The sequence below is a fragment of the Myxine glutinosa genome, chromosome 10, assembly GCF_964187855.1.
Source record: "Myxine glutinosa chromosome 10, kmMyxGlut1.1, whole genome shotgun sequence".
NCBI lineage: Eukaryota > Metazoa > Chordata > Myxini > Myxiniformes > Myxinidae > Myxine > Myxine glutinosa.
This window is the reverse complement of record NC_136270.1, coordinates 27,619,436-27,634,654: the sequence shown is the minus strand read 5'-3', so window position 1 is coordinate 27,634,654 and position 15,219 is coordinate 27,619,436. Positions and strand designations below refer to the sequence as shown.

Sequence of the window (15,219 nt, the reverse complement as noted above, 5' to 3'; positions counted from 1 at the left end):
AGGGCTGTGGGATGCCAGAGTTGGAAGCGTTTTGTTTTGCATTTCGAGGGAGATATCGGTGATTTAATATTTGGAAATATGAACCTTATGTGATTTTTGGAGAAGGATAAATTAAACTGGAAGAAGAAGAGCTCAGGTACCAGGTAGGAGAAAGGCAGGAGAAGTGCTGAGACTTCAAGAGCAGAGGAAGCAGCAGAAAAAGCACAGGAAAACAGAAATCCAGGTAGAAACAAACAGGACAGGTGAGCCTGAAGAGGGGATGGATAGGCTCACAGCAAGGGGCCAGGTAAGGGCACAGGTAGGAAGGATTGGGAGTGGTTCTTGAAATATTGAGAACAAGATTGTACAAAGTGACGCGTGTGCATGAATTTATGCTGTATGGTATGGAGAATGTATACAAGTTGGTCGGATAGGTGTTGTACACGACTCACTCAGGTCGATGTGCTGTGAATTTACGACTGTCAACAATGCTGGGTGTGCGCAGTGGTTTGAAATGCGAGCCGGTACGAAGTGTCAGTCACGTGGTATGTGTGTATAAGGGAACGAATGATCCGCAATATGTTGCATCGGTGGGAATGGGAATGACGGTGAAAGTGCGCACCGAATCAAAAAATGGCATGACGATCTCATATCTGAATTTAAATCGAATTTTTCTGTCATTGACGTGTGTATCTGTGTTTATTGTATGTATTTGGTCGACTTATGGACGAGTGAATAATTGACAAAGGGCTTCTTGTGTTGCCTACATATATTAGGCAATGTCGATGAGTACTGGGCACTTGTGTATTGTATATGTGTATTGGATGAGTATATCCCTGAGGCAGCTCACCCTAGTGATGAGGTTGCCACGTGGGATGTCATGATTGCATTTTTGGGTCAGAGGTCAAGGGTGAGATATCCTGTTGTTGCAACCTGACCACATTGGGTATGGTGGAATGATATTATATGATGTAAAGGTAAAAATTAAATTGAATAAATTTGGGGCTAAGAAATAGATGGTGTCAGTTTGGATTTTTATTGAGATTCAATGTTGATTCAGTCTGCTTGTGGAAAATGGCAGGCGAAAGTGAGCCTGTATGAAGAGCATGTGTAGACAGGGTTTTAAAACATGTATTTAATTACATCCCCACATTACCAGCTCTCCAGATTTAGCATGGGAGTAAAAGTCAAAGATGATAGGCTGAGTCAACTGACTGGGTGTTAATTCAACGGCATGGCAGGGACTTGAACTGGGCTGACTTGGGATTGCAGAATGCGTTGAATAAAGGGAGATACTCACTTCAGGACGGGAGCTCTGAGCTCTCTCGGTCATCCTCCAGGTCGGAGGAAACGGTTTCTTGGGAACGGTCACACTTGATGGGCTGCCGTTACTGTTTGCAACATAAATTAGGGCAGGAATGGGGAATTTGTTCAGAATGCCGGCGATAACCCACCTGTGTCTGTCCCTGTGTGTGTGTGTCCCTGTGTCTGTCTGGCTTTCTGGCCGTCCATGGAGTTATGTTTCTGAACACTGATTTTTGGGGGGGGGGGGGTTGCGGGTGTGCCACGGAGCTCAGGTGCACCTGCGGTGGTTGGAAGGTGGTGTGAGGTAGTGAGTTCCAGAGGGTGGGAGTGTGTCTGGAGAGGAGGTCAGTCAGGTAGGATGGGGCCAGGTTATGGAGGGCTTTGTAGGTCAAGAGGAGGATTTTGTAATGGATTCTCTGGGGGATGGGGAGCCAGTGAAGCTTATAAAGGACGGGGGTGATGTGGTCACGGGTTCAGGAATGGGTGAGTAGACGGGCAGCGGAGTTCTGAATGTATTGGAGTTTATTGATGATTATTGAGGGTGAACCATAGAGGAGGATGGTGTGATTGATGGTGTCAAAGGCGGCGCTGAGGTCGAGGAGGATGAGAATGTTGAGGTTGCCGGCGTCAGAGGAGAGGAGAAGGTTGTGGAAAGTGCAAAGGTGATAAAGGAAAGTCGAATCAGATGGATTATTTGTCAATGACAGGTGACTCTGCAGGGATTTGTTGAGAAGGAAGGGGAAAGGGTTGTAAAAAGTTGATGGTAAAGGCAGGGAAGAAGGGAAAGTGGTTGTGGAATGTTGCTTTAGTGATAAGAAAGTGATAAAGGTGGTTAGCTTGCACTGGGGGAAGGGTGCGCCAACTAATGGAAAGTTGTGAATTGTATTTAACAAAATTGTGTTAGATTGCTACATGCAGATTGACCCCAATCGAGGAGGTGGTTGGGGGCTAGTGCAGATTGGATCACGGCTCTGCAGACCAGGTGAACAGAACTCCACCAGGATGGACCACACCAACTGCTGCTACCGAGATGGTCCTCTCGCCACATGGAAAGGACCCAAAGGCCTTCGGCGAACCGGCCAATTCTGTCATGTCGTGGCAAGATTCGAACACGCACGACTGGATCGTCGACCTAGACAACTCATGGCAGGAGGATATGGCTTTCTACGACTCCTGGCATGGCACCAATGACCATGCCGATCCTGACTGGAATTCCCTTGAATTTAGTAGTAGGGGTTCTTTTAAGAGCTATTATGCAAACAGCGAGGACGAAAAGACGAATGAATGTCCAGGAGTACCACCATTTGTAAAGAACATTTTTGGGTTACCCCCTCTGTGCAAGTCACCCAACACCACGGATACTGACGCTGATTCAGACAAGGAGAAGGAGATTTGTGATAATGAATATGCTACCCTCTCTCCCACAGAACAATCACATGTACAAGGCTTGATGGCATTGGACGTCGATTGTTTGCCCTGATTCGCGAGGATCGCACCTGCATAAGGAGCGCCCCTCATCAGGCCGGCGACTGAGTCGCACCTACGCTGCAGGAAGGGTGGGCTCGGAACCTGGCCGGGCCTCAGCTATCTCCGAACCAGGGGTCTTCGTCGCGAATTATGGCTAACAATATGCGTTAAATGTCGGACAGCCACAACCAGGAGCCGGTATCCCTCCCAGAGCATGCGTGACGCATTGCGCGCCTGGCATGTGACTGGGGGGCACTGGCCTGCTGGGGTTATATTGTCTCTTTCGATGTGTTGTCTCAGAGATAAAAGGGAGATAATTGTCGGGCAGGGGGGGGGGCACCACGTGACCCAGGGCACGCTGGGGGGGGGGGCACCATGTGACCCAGGGCACCTGAGATATATATATATATAATTGTGTCTTTCTTTTGCTTGCTTCAAAAAAACTAGATTCAATTGCAAAACATGTTGTTTCACGGCTCAGTCAGATCCAGCCTTGGAGACGTTTTTCAACACATTTGCCAAAGTGAGAAGAATTATGGGAATAGTTGCCATTTAATTCTTGTTTGGCTTCAAGTTAACCTCGAGCAGAGTATGATTTAATATGTATCCTTTGATTTGTATGTGCCTGGCTCAATATGTTTTACTGCCAAGTGTAACACCATTGAACTCTATTATGAGAACGCATCCCTGGGCCTTGTAAGCCCAGCTTGTTTGGAATAATAGCTTGAGAAATATCTTACTTTCACACACATCTGTGCCTTCAAACTCAGCCCTCTCTGATCTGAAGGTCATTACTTCAGCGGAGAGTTTTTTAGACTTTGTTCGATTATATAAGGGAGCTTGTTTCAGAGTATTTTCAGTGTGGCTCGGACTTGCACTGCCTTGTGTGACAAAGCTCTGCGTTTCCGGACGCGCTCCACAATTGTGTTGTTCCTTTCATTAAACCACTCTTGCTGCTTCAAACGTGCCTCTTCTTGAGTTTAAAGAGGAATACCGACATATATACATATATATATATATATATTGTTGCGGTTTTGAGAACCCACACTCTTGTAAATATCACATCATTAAAGGTTAAAGGTAGCACCCCATAGTTAGGCCACAAGCAACACGTAGGTCACCATAGGACTTCAGTTATTTCATTAGTATGTGTATAGATAAGGCCATGTTTCCAATAGTTGAATCTGCGTTGTGTCAATCAAATAAGGAGTAGGCCCCATTCCGTCCATTTTGACAGCCTCCCTCTCCAAGCGACGCCATGAAGCGCGCCCTCCTGTCTGTACCCCACGGCCCTCCCAATTTGGTACGCTCCTCGGCCAGCAGCAGCAGCCTTCGCTGCCCGTGAGCTTGCTCAACGCCGCCATAAGCCACGAGGTGAGGCCCGGAAAAGGGGGCGGAGCACAAGAATGGAGGTGTGGCCACGTCAACCCACCATCAGGGTGGGGCCGGTAAGCGATGACCAGCCAACCAGGGCTGAAGTAAGATCGCCTGATAGGCGTGGCTTTTGGGCTGGCGGAGCGATCGCTGGTTCACTTATAAAAGCGCGAACGCAAAGCCCTTTCACAGGACTTACCAGAGGACTTATGCAGCGGCGCTCATTAAAGAGGACTTGTGGGTGCATGCACTTGGCAACAGGACTGATGAGAAGAGCTCGCCTTGAGAGGACTCGTTGAAAGATTGGTGTTGACAGGACGTATTGGGAGAGCGCACATTACAACGAACTCGTGGGTACATGCGCTTGATCAGAGAGGGCTCGTTGGCATTGGGAGCTCAAAGCAGGACCTTGGAGAGGGGGCGTTTGGCACAAGTGTGCAACTATTACGTACGCCGCCAGGACACCAGCCTTTCCCCCGTGATATAATTGTCCGTTCGCGTTACACTGAAGAGCTGCCTGCCGGGTTTCGTCCGCTGGACCGGAACCGGATTGGAGCCTGGACACGCTGGTGACCATCAACCTGTTCCACCCTACCATCTACAATCCCCGTGTGAGTGTGTATGTGAGACGGGCCTGTTTGTCCAGGGAATAAGTTAAGCCTGTAATTAAGACTGCCCTGTGTAACTGCTTCTTCCTCTGCCTTGTACATTCCCTTCTTTCGTTTCCTCTTTACTTTGTACATAATTAATAAACCCATCTGTTCTTCCTATTTTCTTGGTTTCCTCTTCATCCGATTGCATCAGTCTTTTCTCCAATTGGGTAAGCGTGGCACGATCACAACCGCTATAATCGGGTCTAGTCACCCGTTAACAGCTCGGATCGCGGATTGCTATCCGCTCGGCATATCCCATCATATCCGTGGTTCGAGCGGGAGTTATTCCCTCGTTTCCGGTCGGCGTTAGTAATTAGGTAGTAGTGAACCCCTAGGCCTAACAAACCCTACCTAACGCCACGCCGGGAAGGTCGTTATAACTTCCAGGACTCGCGTCGGCAAGATAAAAGGACAAGGGGATTAACCACCCCCCCCCCCCCCCCCCTTGATAATGGGAGAGCTGACGTCCGAGATCCACAACAATTTATATATATGTTATTGCGGTTTTGAGAACCCACACTTGTAAATAAATATAACATCATTAAAGGTTAAAGGTAGCACCCCATAGGTAGGCCACAAGCAACACGTAGGTCACCATAGGACATCAGTTATTCCTTCGTATGTGTTTAGATAAGGCCATTTTCCAATAGTTGAATCTGCGTTGTGTCAATCAAATAAGGAGTAGGCCCAATTCCGTCCATTTTGACAGCCTCCCTCTCCAAGCGATGCCATTAAGCGCTAGCCATCGCCCTCGCCCTTTAGGACCAGCAGCGTTTGCAACCTCGCTGGGCTTCCGCCCAAACCAGCCCAGAAACACACGAGATAAGGCCCGAGAAGAGGGCGGAGCACCAGGATGGAGGTGTGGCCACGTCAACCAGCCGTCAGGGCAGGGCCGGTAAGCCATACCCAGCCAACCAGGGCTGGAGTAACATCGCCTGACAGGCGTGGCTTTTGGGCTTCGAGAGCGTTCGCTGGCTTGACTTATAAAAGCCAGCGCACAAAGCCCTTGAGGAGGACTTATCGTTGTGGAAAGCGCGGATGTGATTACAGAGGGCTTATGCAGCGGCGCTCGTTAAACAAGACTCTATTGAGAGAATTATGAAGCAGCGCTCATTAAAGAGGTCTGAGCGGGGAGAGAGAGGCGCTTGACCTGGGACGTGCGCTTTACGAGGGAACTGAAGCCGCCAAGCATTGGTATTTCAAGGAGATGCGCTGTGGCAACCCGCTGTACTAAGGGCGAGCGCGCGGCACGCATTGCCACGAACTGCAGCGTGCAGGACATTGGAGAGGGGGCGCTTGGAGCGAGTAGTGCGCATATTATGTACGCCAGTATACCAGCCTTCCCCCGTCATTATAATTGTCTGCTCGTGTAACACCACATGAAGAGCTGCCTGCCGGGTTTCATCTGCTGGACTGGAGCCGGACTGGAGCCTGGCCACCATCGCCGGACCTTCCACCCTACCATCTGCAATCCCCGTGTGAGTGTCTGTATGTGAGATGGGCCCGTTTGTCCAGGGAATAAGTTAAGACTGTAGTTAAGGCTGCCCTGTGTACTTTTCCTTCCTCTTTCTTTCTTGTACATTCTTTCATTTCCTCTTCTTCTTTGTACATTTGTTAATAAATTGCCCTGTTCTTTCTGGTTTCTCCTCAATCCGATCGCATCAGTCTTTTCTCTAATTGGGTAAGCGTGGCACGATCGCAACCGCTTAGAATCGGGTCTAGCTGTTGTTAACAGCTCGGATCACGGATCGCTATCCGCTCGGCGTTTCCATCTGATATCCGTGATTCGGGCGGGAGTTATTCCCTTGCTTTACAGTCGGTGGTAGTAATTAGGTAATAGGACTAAAAATCGACCAACATACCTATTTACCACCGACCGGAAGGAACGTTATAACTTCCAGGGTCGCGTCGGCCAGATAAGAGGACAAGGGGATTAACCCCCCCCCCCCCCTTGATAAGGGGAGAGCCGACGTTTGAGATCCGCAACAATATATATATATAATTATATATACATGTATAATTTTATTATTTTATTTTTTTTGTTAGTGGTTCTTCACCTTTGAGACATTGGGCCAAAATGATACATAACATGATACGTCGTCAAAAAGTTGTAGTCGACCTATCCCAAAATTTGGTGGATGAGTTGTGTAGGTGACAAGAACAAACCGATTCGAATTTGGTTCAGACCTGGATACAGATCTGGCCAAGCGGTGGCATACAAAGCGTAATCTGTTCAGCCCATTGCATGGACAGAATGTGCACTGTGCAGAGGAGTATGTTGGTGAAAGAGGCAGAACTTTGGATAACTGTCTCAAGGAGTGTTCAGATTGGTTATCGCCATTACTTTCCCATTGGGAATTCATCTTGGAAACTAAATTAGGATCAGACTTGCAAGACACAGATGTCCTGCAGGGAACTTCCTACCAAGCTCAGTGGGTTTCTTATTCATGGTGCGACGCTGATGAGGGAAACCGTTGGACCGAGAACAGCACTCAGTAGAGAGCAAACCTCCACCTGGTTGGCCATATCACTCAATGGTGAAGAATGACTTAAAAATTCTACTAGCCGGATCCGGATCGAGATCTTCACCAAAATTGAATTGATTCTTCCTTGTCACACACACAACCTGTCCAACAGGTTTCGTCCAAATCCATTTTTGAGATATCCTGCTATGTATAGTTTGTGGCCCTACCTGCCAATTGGAAAGAATCACTTAAAAAATTAAATAATTCTCATATCCGAATCCATATTCAGATCTTCACCAAAATCGAATATTGAATCGTCCTTGTCACACACAACCGGTTCACAAAGTTTCGTCCAAATCCGTCCGCAACTTTTTGAGATATTCTCTGCTATGTATCGTTTTTGGCCCGCTCTCCCAATGGTGAAGAATCACTTTTTTTAAATTCTAGTAGCCGGATCCGAATCCCGATCTTCACCAAAATCTAATCATTTTATCCTCGTCACATTTGCTACATCTCTGCCAAATTTCGGCCGAATCCGTCCACAACTTTTTGAGATATTTTGTTCACAAACAAACAGATTAAAAATCACTTATAGAGTGACACTTAGCAAAACAGATCAAAGTAGCATGGCACTCAGTAGAGAATCCTTTTGACCTCAAAAATAATTAGCGGTTGAATTCAGTAAACTGATATGCAAATCTTCTTCAAAGTTTAAGTTAATCGGATGAAAATTGAGGATTTTAGAAATTTGGCCTATGTTGACCTTTTGGCCTATGCTGACCTCAAATATAGTTGTTGGTTGAATTCCGTTCGCTGATATGAAAATCGAATTCAAATTTCAAGTCAATTTGATGAAAATTGAGGATTTTAGAAATTTGGCCTATGTTGACCTTTTGGCCTATGCTGACCTCAAATATAGTTGTTGGTTGAATTCCGTTTGCTGATATGAAAATCGAATTCAAATTTCAAGTCAATCGGATGAAAATTGAGGATTTTAGAAATTTGAAAAAAGTGTTTGACCGTTGACCTTTTGACCTCAAAAATATATATGATTTTGTCGGACCACGAACTCTACCATTTGGTGAAGTTTCGTGAATATCGGTTTAAAATTGTGACCTGTAGGTATAAGTGAGTGGACAGACAAACACACACACAAACCTGAGTGATCAACATACTTGTCAAAAACTTTTTTTTTGCCAAGTAACAAACGGACAGACAGAAGCCAAATAGTTCAATCTTGGTTTCTTCAGACCACAGAATCTTGTTTCTCACAGTCTGAGAGTCCTTCAGGTGCTTTTTGCAAACTCCAAGCGGGCTTTCATGTGTCTTTCACTGAGGAGAGGCTTCCGTCTGGCCACTGTGCCACAAAGCCCAGATCGGTGGAGTGTTGCAGTGATGGTTGTCCTTCTGGAAGTTTCTCCCATCTCCACACAGGATCTCTGGAGCTCAGCCAGAGTGACCATCGGGTTCTTGGTCACCTCTCTTATCCAAGGCCCTTCTCCCCCGATTGCTCAGTTTGGCCGGGCGGCCAGCTCTAGGAAGAGTCCTGGTTGTTCCAAAACTCTTCCATTTAAGAATTATAGAGGCCACTGTGCCCTTGGCTACTTCAATGCAGTAGAATTTTTTTTGTAGGCTTCCCGAGATCTATGCCTCGACATAAACCTGTCTCTGAGCTCTGCAGGCAGTTCCTTCGACCTCGTGGCTTGGTTTTTGCTCTGATATGCATTGTCAGCTGTGAGAGTTTATGTAGACAGGTGTGTGCCTTTCCAAATCATGTCCAATCAATTAAATTTACCACAGGTGGACTCCAATCAAGGTGTAGAAACATCTCAAAGATAATCAAGAGAAATGGGAGGCACCTGAGCCAAATTTTAAGTGTCATAGCAAAGGGTATGAATACTTATGTAAATGTGATATTTCAGTTTTTTCAATTTAATAAATTTGCAAAACTTTCTAAAATCGTGTTTTCTCTTTTTCATTATGGGGTATTGAGTGTAGATTGATGAGGGAAAAAATGAATTTAAACGATTTCAGCATAAGGCTGCAACATAACAAAATGTGAAAAAAGTGAAGGGGTCTGAATACTTTCTCAATGCACTGTAACCTGAGGTGGTCATGAGGCTCGATCTTATAAATAAAAATGGATACATTTATTGAGTAGTGAGGGGAGGGAATGAAAAGCAGAACATCTTCTGGGCTGATGCGAACTCTGTTCTACAGAGAGGTCACCCAGCCCGCCCGGTGGATGTTTACAAGAGGATTTGCACACGTTTAATTAACTTTGCCTCTCTATCTTATCAGAAACATGACCCTCGTATCGTGCACATTCAAACACAATGCTCAACCTAACATGTCCCCAATCCTTACATCGAGATTTGCTTCCTACTTGCACACGGACCATCCTACTCTATACAGTTCTATCTCTCCTTAGGTAATCTCTAACCTCCCACCCCCATAAACGTAACAATACATACGTACGTACCGTAGGTTGTACCGTAAACTGTTGCGTAACGCACATGTGTATATGGTAAAATCTCCGAGCTGTACTTTTTCAGGTGCGTATCTACGATGTCCTGCAGTCTCTTTTGATTGTTCTGATGGAAAGAACAAGTGGATTCAATATATACCATAATTATGTTATGTATAGACATTACATTGGATGGAATCAACAGAATATTGATCGAAATATGCTAACCACCATGGGAAGCAAGAAGAGAATCTGACATTTTTGGCGTTAACACTTTCTCGGAGCAAAATAGGGGGTAGCTGTTAGGGTTATTGGTAAGGGTTGATATGGCCTGGGAGTGAGTCAGAGGTACATGCATAAGTGGCCGGTCAGGGTAAGGAGAACAACAACAACAACATGCATTTTAAAGGCCATTTTCCCTGCTAGAGCGGGGGTTAGCCTTGCGGTCCCCATGACAATCTTCTCCATTTTGTCCTATTTTCTGCATCTGCCCTTGTTAACTCCCTTGCCCGCATTTCTTCTTCCACCATCTTTAGCCAACTCTTTCTCGGTCTTCCCCGTCCTCTACTTCCTTCTACATTCATTTCCATCACTCTTCTCAACCAGTCACTTTAATCCTTCCTCAACACATGACCAAACCATCTCAACCTGTTCCTCTTCACAGCATCAATCACAGGCTCTATTCCCATCATCTTTCGCAATTCATCATTTGTTGGAGATGTCTCCATCATCAAGGGTAAGGAGAACGTTGGGTGGAAATGTCTCATTTTGACAACTCACGAGAGAGAGGTTCAGGAGTTGGGAGTCGAGGGGAATGGAAAATAGGGAAACAAACAAAAGAAGAGAAAACGAGCAGGAAAGGGAAAGAGGAGAGATAAGAGGAAAAGAAGAACAGGAGAGAGGAAAGGAAAAGTGAAAAGAAGAGGTAAGATTAACAAGGAGCTGATACGCTATTCCTCTGCCTTTTGTGTGGTACGGGGAGTAGATGAAACCTAAATGTTCAATGGTTTTTGTTTTGAAACAGGAGCGACACAAACATCCCCCACATCCAGGATAGTGTACCCCTACCTTCACGAAGTCAGGGCCACGACAGGGTTAGAGAGAGAGAGAGAGAGAGAGAGAGAGAGAGAGAGAGAGGGACGAGACAGACGGCAGAGAGAGAGAGAAAGAGAAAGAGAAAGAGAAAAGGCCGGTCCATGGGGACCGATCGGCACTCTGACCATGGCCACGCTACCCTGATGAACCGGGCAGCAGGGAAGAATGGGGAAGATTTGGCCCCCGACTTGCTTTGGAGGTACAACCACCGCAAAGAGGCTTCCCCGATAGTTTTTCAAGCATTTGTTGGAAGAGATGGAAGATTTTAGTGAAAACCTCAAACGGAAGTTCCTCTTTTTCACAAACTTGATTTCAATCAATGGTCTTCAACCCTTGAACATGTAATCCTTTTTACGTCGAGGTTCACAGGAGGCCGAGCTATATCTGGCCGTATAATGCAGCCAAGCCTATCTCTCACTATCGTATGATAGATACGCCCAGTCGGGCCTCACTCTCACTATGCGTGGAGGTAATGTCTGCTTCAGCAAGTGCAAAATGCCCCAAAAATGTTTTTCCTTGCTCACATTGAATGGTGGCCATTGGTTCAGGGAAAATACGCATTGATCAATCAATGGTTGGCACATTGTTTCAATATCCTGCCAAAGCAGGTGGCCACTGATATTTGAGTCCATAGAAGACCAGAGACGACCACAGGTTTTTCTTTCATGTTGGAAGCAATGTATATACATATCTATACTGCACATAATGTACACAAGTTGTTTGAGTTAGAGTGTGTCCATATGACTGTGCCAACGACAGGATGAGCTGCATGTTTATTGCTCTTGTTGAAGTGTCTATGTGCGTGCTACTCACCACATCTGAACGTGATTGAGTAAACCATGAATCCCTTCCTTTGTGCATTATCTTGAAATGCTGCACACTGCACCAAAACAGAACACAAAGGGTCACACGTGAAAGTTTTCAAAAGGTACTACATACAGAGGCGAAACGCACAATCATCCGAGGCATTCCAAGGTTTTATTTTTCAATAAACGTCCATGTAATAAGATCCAATGTCTGTGTGTCAGTTTTGCCTCTCCAGCCAAACCACTGGTACCACAAATATGAAAGTGCTGCCATATTAATCGCCAAGGATCCGGGCAGTGCAGCGTCGAGAAAAAAATTCATTTGGACAAAAACATTTGCATAACACATCAATAGAGAGGTCATAGAGCACGATACCCCATGCAGTGTCCAAGTTTAAACTTCAATTTTAATAAAATAATGACCTTAACCCTCTGGTAGTGTGGAGGGATTTTAATATGCAAAAGGGCTGTTAGGGTTAGTGGATACCCCGCCGCACTAACGGAGCGTTAAAGATTGTTTCAATAAAATCTGGAATTTAGCATTACTAAAGCAGTGTTCTAAATCACCCTTATACACCGCCTTATTACCCTCACCAATGAAGAGGGTATTGCATTTGGGTCAATTTGTCTGTCCATACAGAATGTGCAAACATACAGTGCATTCAGAAAATATTCAGACCCCTTCACTTTTTTCACATTTTGTTATGTTGCAGCCTTGTGCTGAAATCGTTTAAATTCATTTTTTCCCTCATCAATCTACACTCAATACCCCACAATGACAAAGAGAAAACAGGATTTTAGAAAGTTTTGCAAATTTATTAAAAATAAAAAACTGAAATATCACATTGACATAAGTATTCATACCCTTTGCTATGACACTTGAAATTTAGCTCAGGTGCCTCCCATTTCTCTTGACCATCTTAGAGATGTTTCTACACCTTGATTGGGGTCCACCTGTGGCAAATTCAATTGATTGGACATGATTTGGAAAGGCACACACCTGTCTATATAAGGTCTCACAGCTGGCAATGCATATCAGAGCAAAAACCAAGCCATGAGGTCGAGGGAACTGCCGGCAGAGCTCAGACAGGATTGTGTCGAGGCACAGATCTGGGGAAGCCTACAAAAAAAATCTCTGCTGCATTGAAGATTCTCAAGAGCACAGTGGCCTCCATAACTCTTAAATGGAAGAAGTTTGGAACAACCAGGACTCTTCCTACAGCTGGCCGCCCGGCCAAACTGAGCAATCGGGGGAGAAGGGCCTTGGTAATAGAGGTGACCAAGAACCCGATGGTCACTCTGACTGAGCTCCAGAGATCCTGTGTGGACATGGGAGAAACTTCCAGAAGGACAACCATCACTGCAACACTCCACCGATCTGGGCTTTATGACAGAGTGGCCAGACAGAAGCCTCTCCTCAGTGAAAGACATGAAAGCCCACTTGGAGTTTGCAAAAAAGCACCTAAAGGACTCTCAGACTGTGAGAAACAAGATTCTGTGGTCTGATGAAACCAAGATTGAACTGTTTGGCTTCCGTCTGCCCACTCTGCCATAAAGGCCAGATCGGTGGAGTGTTGCAGTGATGGTTGTCCTTCTGGAAGTTTCTCCCATCTCCACACAGGATCTCTGGAGCTCAGCCAGAGTGACCATCGGGTTCTTGGTCACCTCTCTTACCAAGGCCCTTCTCCCCCGATTGCTCAGTTTTGCCGGGCGGCCAGCTCTAGGAAGAGTCCTGGTTGTTCCAAACTTCTTCCATTTAAGAATTATGGAGGCCACTGTGCTCTTGGGAACCTTCAATGCAGCAGAGATTTTTTTTTTGTAGGCTTCCCCAGATCTGTGCCTCGACACAATCCTGTCTCTGAGCTCTGCAGGCAGTTCCTTCGACCTCATGGCTTGGTTTTTGCTCTGATATGCATTGTCAGCTGTGATACCTTATGTATACAGGTGTGTGCCTTTCCAAATCATGTCCAATCAATTGAATTTACCACAGGTGGACTCCAATCAAGGTGTAGAAACATCTCAAAGATGATCAAGAGAAATGGGAGGCACCTGAGCTAAATTTAAAACAGTCGTAGCAAAGGGTATGAATACTTATGTGAATGTGATATTTCAGTTTTTTCTTTTTAATAAATTTGCAAAACTTTCTAAAATCCTGTTTTCTCTTTGTCATTATGGGGTATTGAGTGTAAATTGATGAGGGGGAAAAAAAAAAGAATTTAAACGATTTCAGCATAAGGCTGCAATATAACAAAATGTGAAAAAAGTAAAAGGGGTCTTAATAATTTCTGAATGCACTATAGGCCAAAAATGCCATCTAGTGCTGGCCAGAAGTACACATTCTCTTTTTTCAACCGAGTACCTCTAGAAAGTACCAGTATGTCGAATTAGATTGAGTACGTCTATAAAGTAGGTACAATTAGAATGTGAGCGTCTATTAAGTAGGTACGATTAGAATGTGAATACCTTTATAAAGTATGTACAATTATAATGTGAGTACGTCTATAAAGTCAGTACAATTATAATGTGAGTACATCTATAAAGTATGACAATTATAATGTCATACATCTATAAAGTATGTACAATTAGAATGTCAGCATCTATAAAATATGTACAATTAGAATGTGAGCGTCTATAAAGTATGTACAATTAGAATGTGAATACGTCTATAAAGTATGTACAATTAGAATGTGAGCGTTTATAAAGTATGTACAATTACAATGTGAGAACGTCTATAAAGTTTGTACAATTAGAATGTAAGTACGTCTATAAAGTATGTACAATTAGAATGTGAGTATGTCTATAAAGTATGTACAATTAGAATGTGAGTACGTCTATAAAGTAGGTACAATTAGAATATGAGTACGTCTATAAAGTATGTACAATTATCATGTGAGTATGTCTATAAAGTATGTACAATTAGAATATGTGTACGTCTATAAAGTATGTACAATTAGAATGTGAGCGTTTATAAAGTATGTACAATTATAATGTGAGAACGTCTATAAAGTATGTACAATTAGAATGTGAGTACGTCTATAAAGTACGTACAATTATAATGTGAGTACATCTTTAAAGTATGTACAATTATAATGTGAGTTCATCTCTAAAGTATGTACAATTATAATGTGAGTACGTCTATAAAGTATGTACAATTACAATGTGAGTACGTCTATAAAGTATGTACAATTAGAATGTGAGCGTCTATAAAGTATGTACATTTAGAATGTGAGTACTTCTATAAAGTATGTATAATTATAATGTGAGTACGTCTATAAAGTATGTACAATTAGAATGTGAGAATCTATAAAGTATGTACAATTATAATGTGAGTACGTCTATAAAGCATGTGCAATTAGAATGTGAGGATCTCGAAAGTATGTACAATTAGAATGTGAGCGTCTCGAAAGTATGTGCAATTAGAATGTGAGCGTCTCGAAAGTATGTACAATTAGAATGTGAGTGTCTATAGAGTAGGTACGATTAGAATGTGAATACGTCCATAAAGTATGTACAATTAGAATGTGAGCGTCTATAAAGTATGTACTATTACAATGTGAGCGTCTATAAAGCATGTAGAATTACAATGTGAGCGTCTACAAAGCATGTAC

General features: G+C 44.2%; 1 protein-coding gene across 1 annotated transcript in view; it reads right to left on the bottom strand.

The window, feature by feature from the left end:
• LOC137434319 (signal-transducing adaptor protein 1-like) overlaps window positions 1-15,219 on the bottom strand; it is a 55,341-nt gene that overhangs the window by 16,588 nt on the left and 23,534 nt on the right. The window contains exons 7-8 of the mRNA XM_078785490.1: window positions 11,619-11,685; window positions 9,726-9,837 (exon numbers count right to left, since the gene is read on the bottom strand). Coding sequence (XP_078641616.1) covers window positions 9,726-9,837; window positions 11,619-11,685 — 179 coding nt within the window. The remainder of the gene's footprint in view (window positions 1-9,725; window positions 9,838-11,618; window positions 11,686-15,219) is intronic.